At 43.5% G+C, this 25,523-nt stretch overlaps 1 protein-coding gene across 3 annotated transcripts in view; it reads right to left on the bottom strand.

The window, feature by feature from the left end:
• Positions 1-11,469, bottom strand: part of LOC120369847 (complement factor H-like) — a 47,933-nt gene extending 36,464 nt beyond the window's left edge. Inside the window, exons 1-5 of one of the 3 annotated variants that reach the window (XM_039483554.1) lie at positions 11,321-11,381; positions 9,566-9,669; positions 9,290-9,469; positions 7,844-8,044; positions 3,814-3,993 (exon numbers count right to left, since the gene is read on the bottom strand). In XM_039483554.1, the coding sequence (XP_039339488.1) occupies positions 3,814-3,993; positions 7,844-8,044; positions 9,290-9,469; positions 9,566-9,575 (571 nt within the window). In that variant the 5' untranslated portion in view covers positions 9,576-9,669; positions 11,321-11,381. Of the gene's footprint in view, positions 1-3,813; positions 3,994-7,843; positions 8,045-9,289; positions 9,470-9,565; positions 9,670-11,320 lie in introns of all 3 variants that reach the window. The other 2 variants (XM_039483555.1, XM_039483553.1) reach the window with 2 other exon arrangements.
• Positions 11,470-25,523: the final 14,054 nt, after the last annotated feature.

Below are 25,523 nucleotides of genomic sequence, written 5' to 3' on the forward strand. Positions count from 1 at the left end.
TTGATTGAAACCATAGTCAAGAACTGACTTATCAGACGTATAGATGAACATATGTTGGGGAAGACTGAACACAGATTTTGTAAAGGGAAATCATGCCTTACCAATATATTAGATTTCTTTGAGGATATCAACAAGCATGCGGACAGGGTGATCCAGATATAGTGTACTTGGACTTTGTCAAATGCTTTCTGAAAGTTCCACACCAAAGGCTCTTAGGCAAAGTAAACAGTCATGGGATAAAAGAAAAGGTCCTTTCCTGGATCAGTAACTGGTTAAAACATAGGAAATAGGGTAGGAATAAATGGTCAGATTTCACTATGTAAAGAGGAAAATATCAGGGTCTCCCACTGTTCAATATATTCATAAATGATCTGGAAAATGGGTTAAATAGTGAGGTGACAAAGTTTGCAGATGATATTGAATGACTCAACATAATTAAGTCCAAAGCTGACAGCAAAGAGTTACAAAGGGCTGTCACATAACTGGGTGACTGAGCAACAAAATGACAGATGAAATTCAAAGTTGAGAAGGGCATAGTAAAGCACACTGGAAAACATAATTCCAACTATTAATGGAAAATGATGGGTTCTAAACTAGCTGTTAACACTCAAGAAAGAAGTCTTGGAGTCACCATAGATAGTTTTCTGAAAACATCTGCTCAATGTGCAGTGGCAATCAAAAAAGCTAACTGAATTATTGGAACCATTAGGAAAGAGATAGATAATAAGATAGAAAATATCATAATGCCACTGTATAAATCCATGATACCCCCACATCTTGAATACTGATACAGTTCTGGTTGCCCCATTTCAAAAATATATATTAGAATTGGAAAAGGTACAGAGAAGGGCAACAAAAATGATTAGGTGTATGGAACAGCTTTCGCATGAGACAAGATTAAAAGATTGGGACTGTTCAGTTTGGAAAAGAGTGACTGAGGGGGAAATATAATAGAGGTCTATAAAATCATGAATGGGGTAGAGAAAGTGAATAGATAAGTTTTATTTACTTCTTCCATAACACAAAAACTAGGGGTCACCCAATTAAATTAATAGGCAGTAAGTTTAAAACAAACATAAGGAAGTACTTCTTCACACAATGCACAGTCAACCCATGGAACTCGTTGATGGAGGACGCTGTGAAGGCCAAAAATATAAGAGGGTTTAAAAGAGAATTAGATAAGTTCATGGAGGATAAGTCCATCAATGACTATTACCCAAGATGGTCAGAGATGCAACCCCACTGGTGTTGGAACAATTTTTTATAGTTGGGTGCTGAAAGCCATTGAACAAAACTGTAAACCTTGTACATGATGGAAACCACTTAAAGCTAGGGTGCTGCCACACCCTCAGCATCCCTAGTTCCAACTACCCCATGCTCTGGGTGTCCCTACACCTCTGCCAGAAGCTGCCACAGGACAACAGGAAATGGATCACTTGGTAATTGCCCTGTTCTGTTCATTCCCTTTGAACTATCTGGCACTGGCCACTGTCAGAAGACAGGATATGGGGCTATATGGACCATTAGTCTGATGCAATATGGCCATGTTTATGTTCATTGGCCAATGTATCTGTTCCAAGCATCAAAAAACAGGTGCGTCTTTCCTGGGCCCAGCCAGATATTATGGACAGTTTATGCTAATTTTTGCCTCACTGGAAGCACTTCTCATAGACCTTATTGAAAACTCATCCACAAGACAGATTGGAGTCACCTCAGTGAGACCAGGTGTTTCAGGAAATGAAGAGAATTCTCGGCAATAAATGCTTTCTGCACAGCCCCGACTTCACACGGGAGTTTTTTACAGACCAATGCCTCACAGTTAGCCCTGGGTATGGTCCTTTCCCAACTGTTCCAAGGCCACTAATATCCCATCCTCTTCATGAGTAGGAAGCCCCTAGACAGAGAGATGTGGTACTCTGCCCTCAAAAAGAAATACTTGCCCATCTGCAGGGCCACTAGGATGCTAGTACACTCCCTGTTGGGTACTGTGTTTATCTTGATCACTGATCGTATGGCTCTGCACTAGCTCCACATGATGAAATGTCAATGTCACTTCTGAGCAGTAGAACACTGTCCAGGAAAGGAACAGCATAACACTGATTTCTGTTCTCTGACTGAGGAAGATGTAGGCATGATTGAGTGCACCAATGGGTCCAGTCAAAGAGGAGAGATATGTGGTCAGGTGTACTACCCCTTTCAGGAACAGTCTGGCGCTTACAACACAGGTTGCTATAGGTTGCAGGCCCATTAGTCTTTAGGTCACTAGTCTGACGAGGGCCCTAGAGACTTTGTATGTCTGACTGTAAGTTTTGTTTCTCTGACTCCAGGCTCAGAGATCTCAAGGGCCGTAAGAATAGGTTAAGCAGTTCCTCCCCAAGCTGACATCTAAGGGAAAGGGAGAATAAGCCAGCCTGCTTACTAGAACAATAAGGAAGCACTAGGAATTCTGCCAGAAGGGGTAAGTTTGGAGGGTTTTTTTTAAGGAGACACATTTTTGTTAGTTTGGTTTTGGCCTCCCCCTCGAGGATCCTATACACACACACACACACACTCCTCCAGACTGGTGGAGGTGGGGAGGATTGGGCTTCCTACAGTACAATACCTCCTGGGCCAGTTTGCCTCCACACCTTTCCCAACACAGGCTAGTCACTAAATGCCATAATTTGGCTCAGGTAACATCGCCGGTTATTAAGGTTGCTGGAAAAAATTGTTTAAAAAATTGTTTTAAAAAAAAGTTAAAATAATTGTACAGTTGTTTTGTTAAGAAACTCAGGCACTTGGATGCTTTGGGGAAAGGACTTGCAACTTGACTGGGATGTCCACCTGGCATCAAGAATGTATCTTTTACTGTCCTCCAGAATATTCACTCAAATTTGGCCAAGTTATAAGTTTATGTAAGCCTCAGATTTTAAATGCCCAATACAGATCTGTTACAGTTTGACAGCTAAATTCTTTTCAGATCCTGTCCACATTGAGCATATTCTAGGGCTGCAGGGGCTGAACTGGACTTCCCTGAAATTGCTCTTCCTAGCTTCCAGGGGGCCACAATGGTTCTGGGCATCAAAACTGAAATAATTGAAACTCTCTCTCCTGCACTCTCATTCCCCACAGGGATGGTGCCCAGTCAGCCTGGAGAAGGAGAAGGAAATAGAATGACTGAAATGCAATGGAGTGAAGACCATCAGGGAGCAGAGCCAACCTGTAAGGAGGGATATAAGAAGAACCAGGAGAGGCTCAGGGTGGGGATAAGGAACAACAAGTATGGGATGCAGGAAGAGCATTATTATTATTAATAATGTTTATTATTCCCACAAATATATTTGGCTGTTCACAGAAGATAAAGAAATACTTCGTACCTGTCCCAAGAACTTTACAATCTAAATATTAGACATGACACAACAAGTGGGTGGTGACAAAGAGCATAGAGGGTCTGGATGAGGAAGGATGAGGGTCACAACAACATATCTGATAGCTACTCAGGTCAAGAATACACATTCTCATAAATTATCTGCTAGAATTGATACTATAACACTAGCTTATAGAAATCAAAGAATAGATTGGGACACTGCAAGTAGTAACTCCAGCACAAACAGGCAGAGCTAAACTCCTTACTAATGCCCTGATCAGATATAACAATATATTAAAAACAAAAAAAAACTTAGCATTAAGATAAAGATACAGCACCACCTATTGGTGGAGGTTCTATCTATACTAATCATTACACTATTTTTGTATTTCTCTTAAGCAGAACATGATAGCAGTGTTTTTGCAGTTGTTTAGTCAGGAGCCCAAAAGAACAAAAATGCTGCTTACGGTTAAAGATACATCTTGGAGTAGGCATCCAGTTATTCTTTGTGCATGTAGCTTTTGCTTGCTGATTTTCAGGGATATATTCATGATCACACACATACGAAATGTCATCACCTTCTTTGTAGACTTTCTGCCATAGAATTAGGAATCTACCATTTGCCAACCAAATGGGAGAACACTTTTCTAAAGGAAAAAGGTTTAGTACAATTAGCAGTTGGACAGCAGGCGTTTAAACTGGGAGGAAAAAAAACTGAGATCCTTTGGCTTTCCACCTTCTGTCAAGCCTCCCATTCTATGCACCAGTATTCTACACTTCGGATCCCTCATTAAAACTCACCTCTTTCGCTCTCACTTCCTATATCATTCTGACCACCAATGTATGTAAGCCTACTGATCTTGTACTGGAACAGCTATCCTGTGCATTGTGTTGGCCTGAATTTGACTCTAGGCTCTTTGGGGAACAGATCTTGTCCTTGTTTGTGCTTTGTGAAACCCATGCATGCCCACAGATCTATTTAATTCACAACACCACGCCAGGTTGTGGTGACCCCCACTTCTCTCTTCTAACTTTTCATGGGAAGTAGCTATTCCTATCTAATGGAGATTGTCCTTTAGTTTTTCAAAGTATAGAATAGAAGTTTTCAAACATTAAGACTTCAAAAAATGAGCCCTTTACACATTGGGGGCTGGAGGGGTAAAATCTCATGATATTTCTGCCACTTCTAATGTAAAAATAGAATAAGCTGCACATTAAAAATCCATACAGGGCCAATTAGTGTGCATTCCCCCTGCCTACTATAAGAGATTAGAATTTCAGTTTTGAAACTAAAAATTTAGGATTGTCTGTATCCCCACCAGCCAAGACACTCTGTGAATGATTAAGCACCCACTGTTTAATTTTTTTAATCACTGGAGCCATAAAGTTGTAATTGCTAATCTACAAGTATTTATAATTTTAAATACTATTGCACTGAAGAGCATTCCAAGGTGCTAAGAGTGTGGGGAGCAGTGAGGTGGGACGTTGAAATAGGGGAGTCTGGCAGGCTAGGAAGAGGGAGAGGTTTTAATCTGAGGATGTGTACTTAGTGCAGCCCCCTGCTCCAGTGTGGAGATACATTTTGGTGGCTGGTGGCCCTCCTAAGGTCTCATAGAGGAAAGCAGGACCTGTCCTCCTGAAGAGACAGCATCCTCACAGGAGGTGGAGGGGGAAGAATAGATTTGGCAGGGAAGTATCCATGGAGAGGTGCTGACTGGGCACTGGACTCAGGTCTAGAATTAGGCCTTATACTGGGGAATGCTGGGGTCTGCAGCTGAGATGCAAAGATGCAGAAGGAGAGCGAGAACTGATGATGATGCAGAGCCTGGCTGTGATGAGTGATGGGGGAAACAGCTGGAGACTCTGAGACGCCAGGGAACTCCATGAAAAAATCTTCACAGCAGATGGAGAAAACTTGGGTGTAGGTTACAGATTTCTCCAACTGGAACTCAAAGCTTTCCACTTAAAGTGGATCTGGCTTTGTAAAAAGCTTTGTGCACTAATCTGGGAAATCTTAGATATTGGCTAAAGACTTTATGGAACAGCTGTGATGCTTTTAGGTCTCTCAGACTCCCCTGGTCTGCGCCCAACCTCTGAATTACTTTCCAGCCCAGAGTCAATTCTCTAGGTACTAAGCGTGTTCCCTACACATACCAGTTCCCAGAATATGCTGATGTATAGAGCTGGACAGGGAACAGTTTTCCTATTTCACTTTAAGACAAAACGTGAGTTGAATTTTTTCATAACAAATATGAGAGACAGAGAGAGAGAGAGAGAGATGCTCACCCCAGAATATCCAAGAGCCAAGTGGTGGGCACCTACATGATAAGTGAGAACCAGGTCAAGTCCCTGCTTTGCCATTCTCCTACATCCCAGCTAAGTGACCTAATCACTGCCCTCATCACTGATTATAAGACACTGGTAACACTACTGGGTTCAAAGGTGATTCACTATACTCTTCTGGGATGGCTACACCTCATAACCAAAGAGCAAATTAGTCCTTACTATTCAGGAAACTGGAGTTATCCATGAATGATTGTTTGCTATGGGGGCTACGAGTAGTAATAGCAAAACATGAACAGCAAAAGATGCCAGTGGAATTACATGAGCAGCACCAAAGAGTAGTAAAAATGAAAGGAGTGGCCAGAAGTTATGTTAGGTGGCTGGCTTTAGTTCAAGATATAGAAATAGAAAGTAACCTGTATAACTCCTGCAACAGCCATTGAAACATACCAGAAATGGTACCATGTCACCCATGGAAGGGGGCTATGAAGCCCTGTCAATGGCTGTACATTGACTTTGCAGAAAAATAAACAAATTTATTTAGTTGTGGTTGATGCTTATTCTTGGTGGTCAGAGTTGGTTCACATGACAACAACCTCTTCTGTTTGCCATGTAGAGTTTACCTACAGGCCTCTTTTCAGATAATGGTCCATAATTTATTTCTGAAGATTTTCAGACATTTCTATGGCAAAATGTGTGGAAGCATATTAGGTGATGCTATCACCCAGCATCAAATGGATTGGCCGATTATTTTAAGCAAATATGGAAACAAGCATTAGACAAAAATCATAGGGGATACGCTGCATTGCAAATTTCCTGTTCTCATATAGGTCTACCCCACAATCTGCCAGCTGAGTTTTTTAAGACATTAGTTAGATACTACATTTGATTTACTTAGACCAGACTTACTGAGAATACTCAGTGAAAAACAGCAAACAGTCAAAAACCCACAATGTAAACCTTTCAGGTTTTTCTGCATAGGACAGGCAGTGTTGGTACAAAATCACCAGGGAGGGATGAAGTGGGGAAAAGATGTGGTAAAGCAGATATTGGGACCAGTGACATGTTTGGTAGAGGTAAAAGGGGAGACAATGAAGAGGCACACTGATCAACTGTTACCAGATACAAGCTCAGGATGGTTATAGGACAGGGATCGGCAACCCGTGCCAGTTTGTTTACCTGCCGTGTCCGCAGGTTCAGCCGATCGTGGATCCCACTGGACACGGTTCACCGCTCTAGGCCAATGGCGGCAGCGGGAAGCGGTGGCCAGCACATCCCTCGGCCCGCACTGCTTCCCACAGCCCCCATTGGCCTGGAGTGGCGAACTGCAGCCAGTGAGCCACGATCGGCGGAACCTGCAGGCGCAGCAGGTAAACAAACCATCCCAGCCTGCCAGGGTGCTTACCCTGGTGAGCTGCATGCCAAAGATTGCCGATCCCTGTGCTAGAAGATAATGGCCAAAGAGAAGGAGAATGAGCATGCTCCTGCTGAGCATGATCCATAAGGAATAGGACAAAGTTCAGGTGTCACTCACTTTTCCTGGCAAGTACCACTGGCCTCAGTGAAATCACAGACCTCCCATACGGTTACATTTATGAACATTTTCACTGTGTTTGTTTTAAATGAGGAATTCACAGGGCAGGAGTGTGCTGTTTTGAAAACTATATTAAAGTATACAAGCACCCTCTGCATAAAGCTATTAAAGTGAGATCCATGTGGACTTGATCAGTATTTTCCTCATCCTGTTTGCAGGCTGGGGGCTCTGTAGGGAAACATGCAATATGGGTCTAGTAGCAGTCAGTAAAGAGGAAGCCTGTAGTAAGATGGGGTGAATTGTGCCTCCTGCCTGGGGGACCAGCCTGCTTTCTCGATGTGTGTTTTTGGTTTTGTGTGTAAAAATTTTGGACATTAAGAAATAAAGTATTGTTATTATGCAACCTTCCCAAAAGGATATTTTGTGTGTTTATCTAACTTCTCTGTTTGTATGCCATGACTAACAAGGGGAAAATCCTATTAAAGATTTTTTCATGTCCCTGGATTACAAGTCTTGACTGGGAGATGTAAAGGCCAGACTACCAAAGCATTGTTATACAGTCTCCCCACTCCCCCCAACCTGGTTCCTTCAAATGCCGCTGCTACTGATGCGCTACATATTTATTAGTGTTTCATGCTACAATAGTATTTTTAAGGAAAAGCAAATTTACATTTACTTACTAAGACATTTTGGCATCGGGTCCCAGCCATCTGCAGTACATCTGATTAGATTCCAGGTGCTCTCACTCTTAGATACATAACCATCAAGACATCTGTAGAAAATTGTCACCCCTAAACGTACTGGAAAATCTTTTTCTCTGTGGTTTTTGTAATAGCCAGTTAATCTGCCATTTTCTATATGTGGGTAGTCACAGAGTTTCACTTTAAAAGAAAGTTTGGAACATATATATATTACAAAGTACATGAAAGAAAAATTCACTGTTATATTCACTCATCAGTTCTCTCCTCAGTTTTAGTACTTTGCATTTGAGTGTTACATTAAATGTAGTCATGAGTTCAGGACATATACAATATGATGATCTGGGTTATTTTACTTTTCATCTCCATAAGCTTTTCCTACCAAGTAGAATGGGACAGCTTTAGAAATTATTGCATAATGGCTTGTTATTCACAGACTCCAGGAAAGATTACCCTGTTCTGTGGAAACTCATTGGAAGATGTGGGAGGAGGGGAGAGTTCTGCAAGGTTCCACTCACAGTTCACTCAGATTGTTAAACTGTCACATGCATTACTGCTTTCACCTGGTGAGCAAGGGTCCTCCCAGAACCCACATATTGTGAGGATCTGTTTGTGGTACAGGGCCAGCCACAAGTGGGCAAGATGGTACCTTGGAGGTGACTGATTTCCCTCCACACACAACAAGCTCCGTGTTTACCACAAAATCTGTAGTCCCATTATGAGAGGGTTAATTTATAATGACACTGGTGGGCTTCCCCTCCTCCTGTTTTAGACAGCTCTCATTTATTGTTAAATATCATGGGCCAAATTCCTCAATTTTTACTTAGTCTCTACTCAACAAAACTCTCTCATTGCAGCCACTGGGATTTTACCTGAGGAAAGATTAAGTAAACGTTTAAGAAAAAACTTTAGCACAAGAAGAACCACCTGGAAAAAACTGTGACAGTTCAGAATAAATGAAGGTACCAAATCTGAGGGCACAAAAGTAGGGCTGTGGTGTATATGAGTGACTCAGAGTCTAAATATGCCCCATAGAGTTTCTTATCATTCATATTATACTGGTATTGTGCCTGGCATGCTACCATTTTGATAGGTAAAATACAGAGATACAAATCTTCCCTGTAGGAGGTTGATCTTAACACTTTTGCAAAGTCAATCATAGTGTATATGTTGCTCATACAATTATTTACGACTATGCTATCTGATATCATACCACGTTGTTTTCACAGGGACTTTTTCCAAGACATTTAAAGTAAACTTTGCAAAAGGGAAAAGCCCTGCAGGTCTGAATCTTTCATTTCTGTTTATTGCAGAAATGAGGCCACCAGATCCTTTTTATTTAAATATTTGTATACTGTCAACTGCACACATTATATAATAATGGATTTTGATAGTGTCTAAACGCGTTAAGACATAAAAGCAACTTACAGCTACATCTTGGAATAGGTAACCAGCCATTCTTTGTACATTCTGCTGTCTTTTCCCTGTTGTCTGTGTCAAAGTGAAATCCACGATTGCAGTCTACTCTGATTACATCATCTTCTCTGAACACTCTCTTTTGGGGCTGGAAGGTTCCATTAGTCACTGCTGGAGGATCACAAGTAATTTCTATACAGAAATAAACAAACAAGTTGAAATGGAAACAGGACTTAAGACCATAAATCCCCTTCAGTTAAGATTCTTTATATCCAACTTTTTTTTTACCTCTCGACATTGCAATATACGAGCACTTTCTGCATCAAACTGTGAGATCCCTGAGCACGTAATGAAGTCTGTAGCTCTTCTCCTGTCTCTGCTGCTAGGAGGATCTGCTTAAGGTAATTTTATTTTATTTTGCTGTGTGGGGAACAGGGAGCAGGTAGTTGTTGTTACAAGTATCATCCTGATTAAGGTGGGAAAGCTTTATCAAAAAGGCAAGTCTTGCAGTGTGACCTAAAACTGGACAGACATAATTTTTGTTATGTCATCTGGAAGTTCATCCCAGAGCTGGAGCTGGATCTCCTTCACCAAAAATGCCCCCCCCCTCTCTCTCTCTCTCACACACACACACACACACACACCCTAGGCTTGATTTGCATTGTCCCAAAGGAGTGAAAGTCTTGGCACATCATAAATGGAGATGTGAGTTCCAATGAAGGTGGGTCCTGAGCTACTAATGGCTTTGTGTTTATGATCAGAAGAACCCCTCCACAATACATGGATTCCGGAAAAAGAACTCTCCACCGCTTCAGGATCGGCAACCTGCCAGGTCCACCTATAATTTACCCAGCCAATCTCATTAGGGCAAGGAGTAGAGCAGGGATCAACAACCTTTGGCACGTGGCTTGCACCCTGGCAGGCTGGGCCGGTTTGTTTACCTGCCACGTCCGCAGGTTCGGCGATCGCGGCTCCCACTGGCTGCAGTTCGCACCTACATGGTAAGTGAGAGAACCAGGGCAAGACCCAGGTTTGCCACTCCAGGCCAATGCGGGAGCCGCAACCAGCCGAACCTGTGGACATAGCAGGTAAACAAACTGGTGCGGCCGCCAGGGTGCTTGCCCTGGCGAGCCGCATGCCAGAGGTTGCCGATCCTGTTCTACTCCTTGCCTAATGAGATTGGCTGGGTAAATTATGGGTGGACCTGGCAGGATTAACCCTGAGGTGAGAAATGCAGAACATAAACCTTAGTGTCCATATGAGACAAGGGTCCTACAAACAAGACTCCTTCACTACACAACGCTGATTCCGCCCCAGAGCCACTCAATTTTAATAGCTAGCTTTCAAATAGACCCTACTTTCTCTTCACCACATTCAAATAGCCCGTAAATACTCAGGAACTCCCCAGTCTCCTGGAAAGTCATCCCTCCAAGACATATTTTACTATATGCCAGCATGGAAATGGACAAGTCAGATCTGGTGTCAGAAATTAAAGTGCCCACTCATTCTATAGGGCTCATTGCACTATCGATAAGTATATGGAAGGCTCCTATCCCCATGGTACCTATATATCAGGCCCACATGCCAGAGCATTTTCCTCAATCCATATAATAGTGAACCTGGGAGTGATATGGAACAGTTTCTAAACAAACCAGAATACAATAAATATAATTACAACTCCATAGCATGGCATGAATAAGAGGCATTTGAGTACATGAGTGAATTTCACCTGCTGTCCTGATTACAGTAGTACCACTTATAGAAATATTGGAAATGCTCACCTGCTTCTGCACTTTGAACTCTGCAGTGTTTTGGGGAATGCACTCAGCCCTGCTGTATCAGGCATAGATTACGCACATGGATAGTCTCTAGAGCTTCATAAAAATTAGACTGAATATCAAATGATGTGAGCTGAAGTGGTATATATGAGAGTTTGCTGTAACAGCACTTGACTATATCAGCATTGAGTATATTTAATATAACACCACACCAGGGAAGAGTTAAGCTAAAGTGTTGCATATTTTGATTAATTTTGCATCTCACCTTGTCCATTAGCACATAAAGCCCAGAGAAGCTGAATGACGATACAGCTCAGCAAAGTCATCCTGGTGGTTGACAAAGTAAACCCAGCGCTTGTAATGGCTGATGTTGAGTTCTGCTCCTCTCTGGATTCTGTCCTCAGCAACTGCTTTTAAAGATTGATCTTGCTTTCTAACCCCTCCCTGTAGTTGTATCATCTCTCTTTCAACAGAAAGGTACTAGAGATAACATGTGTAAACTCCAACGGGAATACAGTTCGAGGGTTTGTTTTTTTCCCAATATTTTCTTTCAGTACATGAAATTTCTCTCCACACAGCGTGATCTGGGAAATACTTGTACTAAGTACTAAGCTATCTACTACTGGGAGTTCAGAAAAATTTCTCATGTGTAAATATAAGAAAAATTAGGGTTGCTTAAGCTACATTTTTGGTCTTCAGAAATTTTCACTATGCATTCCCCATGTTAATTTTCATTTCTATTACTACATTCTTTATTCTGTTTTCCAAAATGGGCAATTAATTGTTCAACACAAATTTTCATACTACAATCTGCTAACCTAAGAGTTCACGTAGAGTTTCTATGGTTCTGAAGGGACCTGTAGTTTTGAAATGCTGGAAAGGGAGTTCATGATTTATTCATATGTTTAAAGAGGGGTTCCTGGCTCCAGAAAGTTTGAGAACAACGTGCACAAGAAGCATTTGTTGGAATCTTCAGAACTTCCTATTGGGGAAAATAAATCAGTTTTATAAACCACCTTTTTTCTTTCTTCAGAAAAAAGAAGTACACCATGCACTATGGACAACCATTAAACTGATTTTCCATCATGTCTGAATATTTAACTTGGCGCATGCGTTTCAAAAAAATGTGTCCAATTGTAAGACTTTAGTTGCTGAAGTTGATCCAAAGTAAACATTTTGTTTGAAATTACAGCGTTGTCAACTTTTCTGATTTGCCAACGTTTTTCAAAAATTTTAGATTCACTTTGACTTGAATGGTTTTTCTTTCTTTATTCCAGAATTTTGGAAGTGCCAGCGAACCAAACAAATCAGTTTTTAACCCAGCTCCATTTCTACCATGTCAGACTATTTCATCTGGCACATGCATTTCCAAACAAAAAACCAATGTGACTCAATGAAAGAACTGGGTCTTCAATATTAGAAATCTTGGATCTCATCCCACTACTGCGAAATTTGACCTTGTACAAACTCCCACTTACCTGAAAACAAAAAGAAGAGCAGTGAAGCACCCAGAAACATGAACAGGTGTAGTACAAGAGAAGACAAATACATTGGCTAACTAAACCAATGCCTCTTCCACAAGGCTACAAGGGGATTTTGGGGGGAGGGCATTCACTCAGGACTAGCCATCATGTGCTCTTTGGCAAAAAGACAACCATGTACCAGAATGAGCCTGTGCATTATACTGTCAGGCCAAAAACCACTCACTCCACAGAAATTAAATAAATAGCTAATATTTTTATTAATGCATTTCCAGAACCAAGTGCAAAATATAAGCTGAGTACAGTGAGAGTTCAGGTATGTGAGTTGTGTGTGGATCCCCTCTTTCATTTGTTTTGAACCAGTGCATGCAGAAGTGTTATAAGCATCCATTACTTTTAAAAGCAGAGTCTTTTTCTGGGAGTCTTGGAAATCCTTTTATGAAATTACCCAAAATTTGCACTACTTGCTCTAGTCCTACACTTGAAATATCACAGCAATTTTTCAAGGCAAACTCCCTGCCATATGATTTTACAGAACTTTAAAATATTGTCTGTAAACTGAAACTCTGCTGCAAGCATAGGTAGGCGCTGCCCTACAAACAATGTTCAGAAAGCTGCAGATGTTTTGTTTTACAGCCAAAATCAGCCGTTGTTCGGAACTTGATGGTTACGTGGTCTGTTCATTCCCTCTGGGGCACCTGGTATTGGCCACTGTCAGAAAACAGGATACTGGGCTAGATGGGCCTTTGGTCTGACCCAGTATGGTCATTCTTCTGTTCTTATGTTTTTTATCGTTACCCTGAATGTCACAAACACCCTCACTTCTTCTCTATGAAATTTTGCAGGATCTCCTGACCCCAGAATAAAGTTCCTGTCTCTCTTGCTGTCTGACCAACTCCTTCTCTTGCATACACATCAGTTTTTGATTAACAAGTTGCTGGGACCCTCTCTCTCTGAAGGTGGCAGGATATTCTGGATGTATTTGTATGGCCCCCTTTTCCCTCCTCAAAGTTAGCAGGATGAGGGTGCAGCCGGGCTGGCAGATGCAGTAGATAGAACCATGAGGGGCTATCTAAACTAGAGTTTTTACCTCAAATTAATCCATTACCAATTAATTCAAGCTAGTTATTATTTTGTAAACACTAGTTTGGACTCTCTTCAAACATTTGTCCCAGAATACTAACTTGGTTTGCCCAAGGCTGATCCCTCTGGTTAATGACAAACATTTGGGAACTGCTCACATCACCCTTTACACTCGCATTAAATCCCTTGAGTTAACCATCAGTCAATTAAATGGAGGCAAAAAACCTCTAATGAAGCCAAACCCCAAGACACAGCATTTCACCACTGGAGGCTGGCATTGTGCAAGCGAGTGTTTATCAAACATTGATCAGAAGTTCATTGGTCAAACAGACACTTTGAATTCTGGCATGAAGCAGCATTGAATGTGGTAAATCATGTTTTGAAGGAATTCCCCCGTGTATGCCAAAGGCTAAGGAAAGAAAAAATGGTCATCATGGGGTAACTTACCCTGGTGTTTTTGAGTGGAGTCAGTATAGGGCCAACCAACTACCACCTACAAATGTTACTGCTGTCCACAATGTTTCCGATGGACACCTCTGCACAATGTTTAAGGATCAAGCCTGGTCCATCAGAGACATTAATATGCTCTGAGTTCTCATATCACGTCCCCTATCCCACAAAGTTTGGGAGTCTTTGAATTCATGGGTTTGATTTGAGTCCATCTCTACTAAAGAACCAACCTGTAGGGAAGAGCAGAGAAGCAGTTTCTCTTACCCAAACACTGTGGTGCAGGTGACCAGGTTTTCCCACTGTATGTGATCCATTCAGATCCTGTCAGGGTGTATCCAGGATTGCAGTTGTACTGCACTTTCTCATTCTCCCAATATGCTGATTGGTTGTCTCTAACAATGCCCCCAAAATCAATGGCAGGTGGCTCTTCACATGCTGGAGCTGCAATAGAGGCACAGACTTTATTGCTGTTGTTTGATGTAGGGAAATGTTCTAAGATCATTTGGCTTACTAATGAAAACCCAGGGTTGGCCTTACCATGAGGCGAACTGAGGCAGACACCTCAGGTGCAAGACTGTGGCGGGGGGGCCACTAGGACCCAGAGTGTAGAAAATTGTGTCTGCTGTCGGTGCATATGTATTATCTCTGCTCTAGATGCACAGAGATGGTGGAGTGCTGTGCTGTGCTGGAGGAAGGAGGGCACAAGAGACATAACAGGTAGGCAGAAGAAAAGGTGAGAGGGAATAACAGAAAGTAGCAGGAGCTGCAGGGAAAGAGAGGAGGAGGAGCCTCTTATGTACCTCTCTAGGACCCCCAGGAGCCTGGACTAATTAACACCAGCTTCTCAGGGAGCTTCCTGTTTCCTGCTGCTTCCCTGAACCCACTTGAGGAGAACAGGCATTCAACTGAAGTAGTAGGAGCCAGTTAGGCCCTTAAGACACTGATATCTTCCCTCACTCATGCCCTTCTCCAGCCTGCTTATTTGTCCCCTTCAATTGAGTGTTGAGAGCCACTATAGCTGGCACAGAACAGCAGTCATGAGTGAAAAAAGAAAATGCCCCTCTGGGGCAGCATTCAGAAAAAGAAAGACAGCAAAGGAAGCTTTTCTATCTAAGCAGGAAGGAGCTCTCCTGAGATACATAGACACAAATGTTCATGGTGAGCCTTCCAGCCCCAGTGAGGATGAGAGTGGTGAGGAGATGCCCGATCTTCCACTTAGTCAGAGTGCAGGTGACCTGGCAGCTACTGCAGCATCCATATCTCCATCTCAAATGGGTGTAACCGTGCACATTCCTGAAGAGAAGTGTAGATCAGAGAAGAGTGTGGTGGAGGCATAAGAAACAGCTGCTGCTGAGTGTAGTTCCTTAAGTCTAGATGATCCAGGACTGTGGACCCACTTGAGCTAAAAGTAGCCTGAGGGACTTCCTTGTACTGCATGGGCCGCAGCAAGTGAAAAACTTCATGTTCCCCAAAGACAATGAAAATAGAAGTTTCCATCCAATACATTACTGGCATGAAATCCCCAATGGTGACAAAATGGAGAGATGTGACCTGTGTCGGTTGGCCCACCGAGCCACTAGGGGACGGTGGGGAGTTACTGCCTCACTGGCCGGCCTGAGTCACACCGCCTGTCACTAGGGAATTAGCGGAGGTGCCGGCAAGGTCTCTATCATTGTCGGGATTCTGCTACCCGAGGCGGGTTGGCCAGGGTAGGGGAATGCAGGCCCACCCAACTCCACTGCATTCCAGCCCAGAGCCCTGACAGTGGCAGGGCGAGGATCCTGCCACTGGGTCAGCAGGGGTCCTTCCGCAACACGCTGACCAAATAGACTCACCACACTGTGCAGTTCTGTCCCTGGGCTACTTCCTACTCGCTCGCTTGAGTGAGTCCTTCCGGTCCCTCCAGCTTGTCTGGGTACTCAGCTGCTGGCAGCTCCAACTCCCCCTCTGCATCAGGCTCCTCTAGTTCCTCCGGGTACTTGGTGGCAGGCAGTCCTGGTAGCCCCAGTCCTTCCTCCAGGTCAGGTTTCTCCTGGTCCAGGGCCTCCCCTGGTGCAGCAGCAGGGTCTAAAGGGAGCAGCCAGTGATCTACATCTGCCTCCCTCCCTGGTGCTGCCCTGACTGGGCTAAGAGCCCTGCCCTTTGTACTTCCTGTTCCACCCCTTCCCTTCTGGGGAGGTGGAGTAAGCTTGGCCTGGCCCCACTCACTCAGGCTGAGAGAGTGGCTCTTTACCCTCAGGTTCGGAGGGAAGCCACTCTGGCTCCCTATAAGAGGCCATGGCTGATGTACTCAAAAACCAGAATGCTGCATACTGTTTTTGTTGCAAACTCTTCCAGTCTAAAGTTCCGGCCACATTGGGTTCTACAGGAACAAAGGACTGGAAAAATCTGGCTAGAAATGTGGCATGCCATGAGAAGGCAGCAAATCACTAGAGAGCATTCCATAGGTGGAAAGAGCTTGAGATGAGACTAAGGTTAAAGGCCACCATAGCTGATCAGCCTCAAGAGAATATTGTATCAGAGTCTCTTTACTGGCAAAATGTTCTGAAAAAGCTCATTGCCAATGTGAGAATGCTTGCTACCGAAACTTAGCACTGCGTGGCACTTCAGATCAGCTGTATGTGCCAAACAATGGAAACTTCCTTAAGTGGAAGCTGATGGCTGGGTTTGATGCTGTACTCAAGGAGCATCTAAGAAGAGTCACCACCCAAGAAATGTACATGCCACTACCTTGGAAAAACAATTCAAAACGTGATCATACAGTTACTGGCAACAAAAGTCAAACAGAAGATTATGGCAGATCTGAAGTCAGCAAGATGTTACTCTGTTATTCTTGACTGCACACCTGACATCAGAACAACATACGGAACAAATTATTTTAATGGTGCTTTTTGTAACAACAGAACCTAGTGAAAATGTCCCTGCAATGGTGCCTGTCAGAGAGCATTTTCTAGAATTTATTGACATTGATGATACTACAGGAGCTGGTATGATAAATGTGCTTCTTAAAAAGCAGGAAGATACAGGAATTGCAATAGCTGAAATGAGAGGCCAGGGCTATGATAATGGTGCCAACATGAGGGGAAAGAACAGAGGAGTGCAGACACAGATCCAAGAGTTAAATCTTCAAGCTTTTTTTGCCCCATGCAGTTCTCATTCATTGAACTTGGTGGTCAGTGATGGAGCATCAGCTTCTAGTGTTGAATTTTTTAATGTAATTCAAAGCATCTATGAATTTTTCTCTGCATCAACTCATCAATGGCAAATTTTGAAGCAACGTCTAGGAACATCCTCTCTGACACTGAAACCACGGAGTGCCACACAATGGGAAAGTCAAGTGGAGGTGATAAAGCCTATCAAACACCAAATTGGGAAAATAGATGATGTCATAGTTGCCATTATGGAGGATAATGCTATGACAGGAACTGTTTGTGGGAGAACAGTGGGAGAGGGAAATGGAATCACCAGAAACATACATAACTTAAAATTTCTGTGTGGCTTAGTGTTGTGGCATGACATACTCTTTGAAATAAATGTTGTAAGCAAGAGACTCTCCCCTTCTAGTGACAGAAAAATCAGCAGCACGAAGTCAGGTGTAGGATTTCTTTCCAGTCCTCTATCCAGTTGATAATCTGGGTTAGCTCCTCCCCTGATCAATCAGACCTTGTGGAGATAGTGCTTTCCCTAGTCTGGGGAGTGACTGCTCCACACTGCACTAATGGCCTAACTCCCAAGAGACGCCATAGCAGCAGTTTGGGTGAAAGGTTATCCATCACTTGAAGGCTCAGCTACAACTTGGAGTTCCCAATCTGTTCTAATTCAAAAACCCTGCTTAATGTCCCAGAAAGAGAATGGGACACATTCTGTTTCCTAATAGTTGTGTTTGTAAGTATCACAGATGGCCGATACCTGCAACTAGATAGAGCCTCTTGTGCTAATTGAGCTAACAAATTAACTATAAAAAGTGAGTAAAAAAAATCATAAAATGTCACAATAACCTAGATCAGAGGTTCTCAACCTTTTTCTTTCTGAGGCTCACTCCAATAGGCTATAAAAACTCCATGGCCCACTGTGATGCTACACCCCATGTTCTTCATAGAAATATGCTTATGATATGAATATCACATAACTAAGTTATATTTGATGCCAGAGGGGTCTTGTGAGATATCCTTGGAAAGGTTCTGATTTAACCAAATAGGATTATCCTATTTGTATGCACGTATCATTGCTGTATCTGAAGTTAGGAATATAAACTCAGTATCAATTGCAAAAGTGTTTGCATCTGGGAAATGCCCACCAGACAGTAGGCAATCAGCCTGAACGGCCCATTAGGAAGAACAATAAGATTTTGAAGATGCTAATCTCCTGCCTTCCTGGGTCAGGCCCCCATCTTGGGCTGTCAAAGTTTTTCCAGTAAGAGGGGGTGGAGGGGTCGGACTGGGAAACAAAAGATTCCTTCCATATGTAAATTCTATTTAAGGCTGGTAAGTGCGTTAATCAAGCTCACTGGTTCTTCACTGAATCCCCACCCAGGATGACTGCTGGAAAAACTTAAAACTGATCTGGGGAGAAGGATGGGGACCTAGGCTGAGAAAGGTCAGCCTGTGACGGGTGTACCTGGAGATTTAAGCTGCAAATGATGCAGTTTACCTTCAAGATACTCTGCAACCTGCATAAAACATTTAGGGTGAAAAATTGCTATTTGTAGCCAATTTTTTTAATGTATCAAGCCTAGTTCAGGTGTTTTGTTTTATTTGCTCAGTAATCTGCTTTGATCTGTTTGCTGTCCCTTATAATCTCATAATTTACCTTTTGTAGTAAATAAACTTTTTTGTTTGTTTCAAAACCCAGCGTGTGCAATTCATGGGGGAGGGGCAAAAAGCTGTGCACTGAGCAGGGGGTGTGGGGGGTGATTTTTATCTCTCTATACAGAGCAAGACAATATTATTTTGGGCTTACACCCCAAACGAGGTGTGCACATGAGTGCTGGGTAAATCCCCGAGCTGAACCCTCCGGCACCGAGCTGATTTCAGTCTGTGTCTGCAGCTGCGCGTGGCCTTGTCTGTGTGTGCTAGAGAAGGCTTGAGGGCCTGGCACAGCAAGGACAGGATGAGGATGCCCAGGCTGGTCGAACAGGTGGGCTCAGTGAGACCCAAGAATATCAGGTGGAAAAGGGGGTCTAACCCGTCACACCCACCTGTGCCAAAACTACTGGTTTTCTGCATATAAAAGCCAGGGCTGGCATTAGGAGGTAGCAAGCAGGGCAGCTGCCTGGGGCCCCATGCCACAGGGCCTCCCATGAAGCTAAGCTGCTCAGGCTTTGGCTTCAGCCCTGGGTGGCAGGGCTCAGGGCCCCAGGCTTCAGCCCCATGCAGTGGGGCTTTGGCTTTGTGCCCCTGACCCCAGCGAGTCTAACACTAGCCCTGCTTGGAGAACCCCCTGAAACCTGCTCGCAGCCCCCCCCCCAGGAGGCCCCAGACCCCTGGTTGAGAACCACTGACCAAGATAACAAACGGTGATAGGAAAAAATACAAAAGGGAACCAGAAAGACTAAAGTAGTCCAAACAATATGGCTTAGTGATATAACTCAGGGACTGTGTTAAAATCATATTTGATAAACCAGAAAATGTGGGTTCAGACATTAATGAACCAAAATTGGTGTGTCAGCTATAAGTAGGGCCCTACCAGGCCCTGCCCTGTGATATCTGATCTCCCGAAATCAGCCGGGCTGGGGAGGGACAGGACTTGTCCTTCTCCTGTATGGCTGTTAAGGGGAGAGATCAGACCCACCTCCACAGGCAGTGCAGCCATGAGGGTGGAGCTGAGCTCCAGACTGCCACCCCCCATGGCTCCTGCTGGGGCTGAGGGCACTTAGGCTCCAGGCTGCTGTCCCTGCTAACTCCTGCCTGGGCACCAGGCCACTCAGGCTCAAGGCTTCTGCCTCCCCGCTCGCTCCATGCATTAATCCACCACTGGCCCTGACTAGCAGCTAGGAGCCCCTGGTTGGGGCACTCCCAGCAGCACTGGGGAAATCAGACCTATCTCCACCTCTGAGATAAGTGAGTATGGCAATCTTGCAACCCCCCTACAACAGTGTTAGGACACCCCCACCCACACAATCCCCTTTTGGATCAGGACCCCCACGGTTACAACACTCAAATTTCAGCTGTAAACATCTGAAATCATGAAATTCACCAATTTTAAGCCCCTGTAGCCATGGAATTGACCAAAGTGAACCATGAATTTGGTAGGGCCCTAGTTATAAGGACTAAGTGGTGGACACAATTAATGAGAGAATGGGCTATTCCACTGACTCCCTTTTTGAGTCCTTAAAGGAAGGACTTTAGGGGCAAGGGAATATGGCAGACCAGACGGAGGTTACTGGAGCAACATTTATCTTTGTGGCTATTACCTTGATTTCTCCTAGGACCCCAGAGCTTCTTCTTAATCTAATCCCAAGAGATGTCCTGACCAGACGTGGCCAAAACCAGGGACCCGGGTGACATTCCGGAGGAACCCTCTAGTAGTGCCAGCTGAATCTCAACCACAATCTGAGACAAAATGGGATTGACCTGTAATAACAGCAACACAACAGCTCCAGTCCATCTTACCTAATACCAGAAACCCTGATTTTAATACTTTACATTTCTAATGCTTGAACCACTTTCCTTTTCTATGTCTTTAATGAAAGGTTAAAAGGATTTTAATAATGCATTTGCCACAGTACTAAGCAAGCTGAGACTCCCCTCCCCCACACACACTTATACCAAACTGCAAACATTGTTTTACATTATTTAATGTAAAAACAGTGACTGGGTTATGTTAACATCTTGAGCCTATATATTCCATCTAAATCAATACAATGGATCTGGGAAAGATAAGACAAGCCCTATGTTTTGCTTCACCAGTACTAGGTGAAAACCCTGAAACCTGTAGTCACAGGGTGTGTGTGTGTGCGCACGTGCATGCATGTGTGTGCGTGAAAAGAGTTGTCATGTTTTATGGAGATTTATCTTTCTGTTTTGTTAAGGGCAATTAATGTAAAAACTTCTGTGTACCTGTTTATAGCCATCCATGTGTTCTGCCACATGAGGGTCATGGACAGTGCCTCAAACTGTGATGATTGTGCACATGCCCTGACAGGACTGACCGCTACATTCATATCTGTGACTTCAAGGACAGGGAAAGCTCACCAATTGGATGGGAAGTTGTTAGCAGCTGCTTCTTTACTGTTTATTTGATAAGCAACTTTCCCCTTATACTGTCCCCTTTCCCTGCTTTGCATGGTGCATTTTGCATAATCCCTAACTAGTTACTTCTTTTTTTCATGAGAACCTTGTATAGGTCTTATATTGCAGTCTGTCATTGAACTCACAGAGTATCCCACCATTTTCTACCTGCCCGCTTGAAGCTCTTCTTCTCAAAGCAATTCCACTGCTTAATGATATCTGACACTATTGCCAGGGAATAGACAATGCCAAACTGAAGCCAGTGTGCCTGTCACTGACAGGTCCAGAATCTGTTTAACCTAGTATTTAGCTGTGACACTGAGTACCTTCCCCAGACCTGAGGAAGAGCTCATTTTGGCTCAAAAGCTTCCCTCTCTCTTTCTCTCCAATATAAGTTGGTCTAATAAAAGATATTAACTCACCCACCTCATCTTGCTGAGCTCCAGGCCCCTCATTTAAAAACTGATACCACTACCTGTGGAATAAAGTGAATTGCATTGTACATGTGCTTGGTGGGACAGTGGATCTCAACGGTACAGGGATATGGGTGAGTACACTGGGATATGGGTAAAAAGCTGTAACGTTTGATCACCCAACTTGGCTAATAAATTAATGTAATGTAGATGTTAAAGGTCCAAATATCCCTCAGTATTGTTCTTCTAATTATGCATTTTAGCATTTTGAGATGTTTTTTGCCTTAGATTATTATTCTAGACTTTATCTTCTGCTTCTCTGGATAAATTGAATGCTTGGTAATAATTTCTGGCTTAGACTAATCCAGAAAGTAATATATAATACTGTACTTCATATCCAATTTTAGTCCTTTCCTTTCAAGAAAACAAGGGTCCCCTCTTCTCCAGGGAATGGAGATAGCCCTCCATTCCTCTGATGAAACTGAAGCTTACTTTGGCAAATGGAATACAATTGCCAAACTTCCCAGAAAATTCTAGTATATGAGGCCCTGGTCCACTAAAGCATTTAAGCGTGTGCTTCATTTTAAGTGTGAGTAGTGCCACTGACATCAAGCTAGCCATATAGATTTAAAATAATAATAATCTTTCTGGGGGTAGGTCTACACTTACTGCGCCGGTCGACGCAGAGAGTTCGACTTCTCGGAGTTCGAACTATCGCGTCTAATCTAGACGCGATAGTTCGAACTCCCCGCGTGCTCCGGTCGACTCCGGAACTCCACCACTGCAAACAGCGGTGGCGGAGTCGACCTTGGAGCCGCGGACTTCGATCCCGCGGCGTCTGGACGGGTGAGTAGTTTGAACTAGGGTACTTCGAATTCAGCTACGCTATTCACGTAGCTGAATTTGCGTACCCTAGTTCGACCCCCCTTCTTAGTGTAGACCAGGCCTAAGTCTTGGACATTGTCACACCAATATGTCTGCTGCTACTGAATGGCTCACACCCAGGCCTGGTCTACCGGAGCACGCGGGGAGTTCGAACTATCACGTCTAGATTAGACGCGATAGTTCGAACTCCGAGAAGTCGAACTCTCCGCGTCGACCCGCGCGGTAAGTGTAGACCTACCCTTAAACTCTTCCCATTAGTTCTGCTCCAGTTGAATGCTGAAAATATCCTTAGATGTAAAAAAGAGGGTTTCCCTGAGGATAGGACTTGTATCAAACAACTAAATGATAGTTACTAAAACTGTGGTTCTAAAGAGAAATATGTACTTTAGCTGCTATCTGTACAGTTCTAGAATAAGAACATTGTAGAGATGTATGAACTGATGTCTTCAACCTTTGTGGTTGCTTTTGTATATTCTCTCCTGGCTCTTATTTCCCTTGTATTGTGTGTATATCTGCTTTCACATAAACTTCTCCTAGTGTGATAGTGTCTCTCTGCTTTGCCTGGAATTATGGGCTTATGTATTTTCTCAGAGCACAAAACACCGTAGTAAAAGCAAACCCCACACCCAACAAGGTGAAACTGGATCTCTTTGGTTTACTGTAGGCACAAGGTGACCTTGTTCTTTCAGCTGCCTAAGGACTCCAGTCTGATTGCAGCAATTCACATTTAGAGCCATAATTGGGATTTACATTTTCAACACCAAGCATAATCCACAGGCCTGAGTTAGACATTCAGGCTTCCAATACAAGGCATGGGGAGAACTAGGTGCCTAAGAATAGGCTTTGCAAAAGGCAGCACAATGAACAAGGAGCCACTGAAGCTAACCAATAGGAAATGTCAAGGAGTGGGGTGTGGCCTAAGCCTACCCCTCAAAGGCAGTTAAGCATCTCTCACCACTTGTGAATTCACAGCTGTGACTCTTTTCCTGAAATTAGATGCTGAAACTGTTTCTCACACAAAACTGAGGAGGAGAGGCTGCTGCCCTACCTTGTAACTTTTAGCCCTGTTGGTAGAGTACTCACCCCGATGCAGAAGACCTGGGTTCAGTTTTCACATATACCCCATCTGATATGGCACAGGGAGTTGAACCCAAAACTTTTACCTCTCATAAGCATGCCCCTAACCCCTAAAATAGTTTCTCTCTCTCTCAACCTGGCCTGTTGATCCCATTCCACTTTTATATTAAAAAGTCATTGCACTCTATGGCCCAGTAGTTAGGGGAATGTAAGAACCGCCATACTGGGTCAAACCAATGGTCCATCTAGTCCAGTATCTTGTCTTCCAACAGTGGTCAATACCAGGTTCTTCAGAGGTAATGAACAGAACAGCTAATCATCTAGTAACCCATCCCTTGTAGCCTGTTCCCAGCTTCTGGGACAGAGACTAGGGACACTTCAGAGCATGGTTTTGCATCTGTGTCCAGCCTGGCTAATAGCCATTGATGGCCTTATCCTCCATGAATGTATATAGTTCCTTTATTTAACCCTTTTATAATCTTAGTCTTCACAATATCCTCTGACAAAGAGTTCCACAGGTTGACTGTGTGTTGTGTGAAGAAATACTTCCTTTTGTTTGTTTTAAACCTGGTGCCTGTTAATTTCATTTGGTGACCCCTAGTTCTTGTGTTATGAGGAGGTGTAAAGAACAATTCATTATTTACTTACTCCACACCAGTCATGATTGTATAGACTGCTATCATATCCCCCCTTAGTTGTTTCTTTTTCAAGCTGAAAAGTCCCAATTTTACTAATCTCTCATCATATGAAAGCTGTTCCATATCCCTAATCTTTTTTGTTTCTGTACCTTTTCCAATGCCAATATATATATTTTTGAGATGGGTTGACCAGATCTGCATCAGTATTCAAGATGTGCATGTACCATAGATTTATATACAAGCAATATATTTTCTGTCTCCTCTATCCCTTTTCTAATGATTCCCCACATTCCATTAGCTTTATTGGCTGCCACTGCACATTGACTGGATGTTGAGAACTATCCACAATGACTCCAAGATCTTTCTTGAGTGGTAACAGCTAATTTAGACCCCCATCATTTTATGTGTAGGTGGGATTATGTTTTCCAATGTGCATTACTTTGCATTTATCAACATTGAATTCCAGCTGCCATTTTGTTGCCCAGTCAAATGTGGGAGTCACAAGTTCAAGTCCCCGTTCTAATTAATTTTTTAATTACTTAGGCAGACAAAGTGGAACAGCTACAATTGGAGACTTGAGAAAGACATATGCCAGAATTGCCTAGTAGTTAGTGAATCACCTGGGTGACCTGACTTCAAGTCCCTGCTCTGCATCAGGCTTTGGACTTAGGTCTCTACGTATGTACGTGCGTGCGTGCATGTGTGCGCGCGCACGCATGCGCTGTAGAGTATAATGGCACCATCACCTAGTGCTGTGTATTTTATGAAAAAGGGCTGACCAGACTTAGGTGCTTAACTCCAGGAAAGAGTTCACAACTGTGTATCCTGAGTGGAGAAAAGTGCTCAACTGCCACCAAGGCGTAAGGCTTAGGCCACAATCTTGTCCTTGGAACTCCCCACTGTCTGGCTGAGGTGCCTTCTTGCTCAACCTACTAGCTTTTCTGAATCCTAGTCTAAGGGTACATGTGGTGCCCAGCTCCCATGTATGTACCCACACTAACTCAGCCCAACCTGGCACCTAAAAGTAGCCAGTGGTGCTGCAGCACGAGCAAGAGCTTGGGCTCGCCACCCAAGTAGGTAGCTGAAGGTCTGGGGGGGTTGTACTTGTCGCAATCCGATTCATAGTTATGGCTCTGTATGGCCAATTGTCGGTCCACGGCCATCTTGTCCTGCTAAAAGGGCAAGGCAGCCTCCATCTTGGACCAGGTTCTT

The sequence above is a fragment of the Mauremys reevesii genome, linkage group 8 (assembly GCF_016161935.1).
Source record: "Mauremys reevesii isolate NIE-2019 linkage group 8, ASM1616193v1, whole genome shotgun sequence".
NCBI classification, from domain to species: Eukaryota; Metazoa; Chordata; order Testudines; family Geoemydidae; genus Mauremys; species Mauremys reevesii.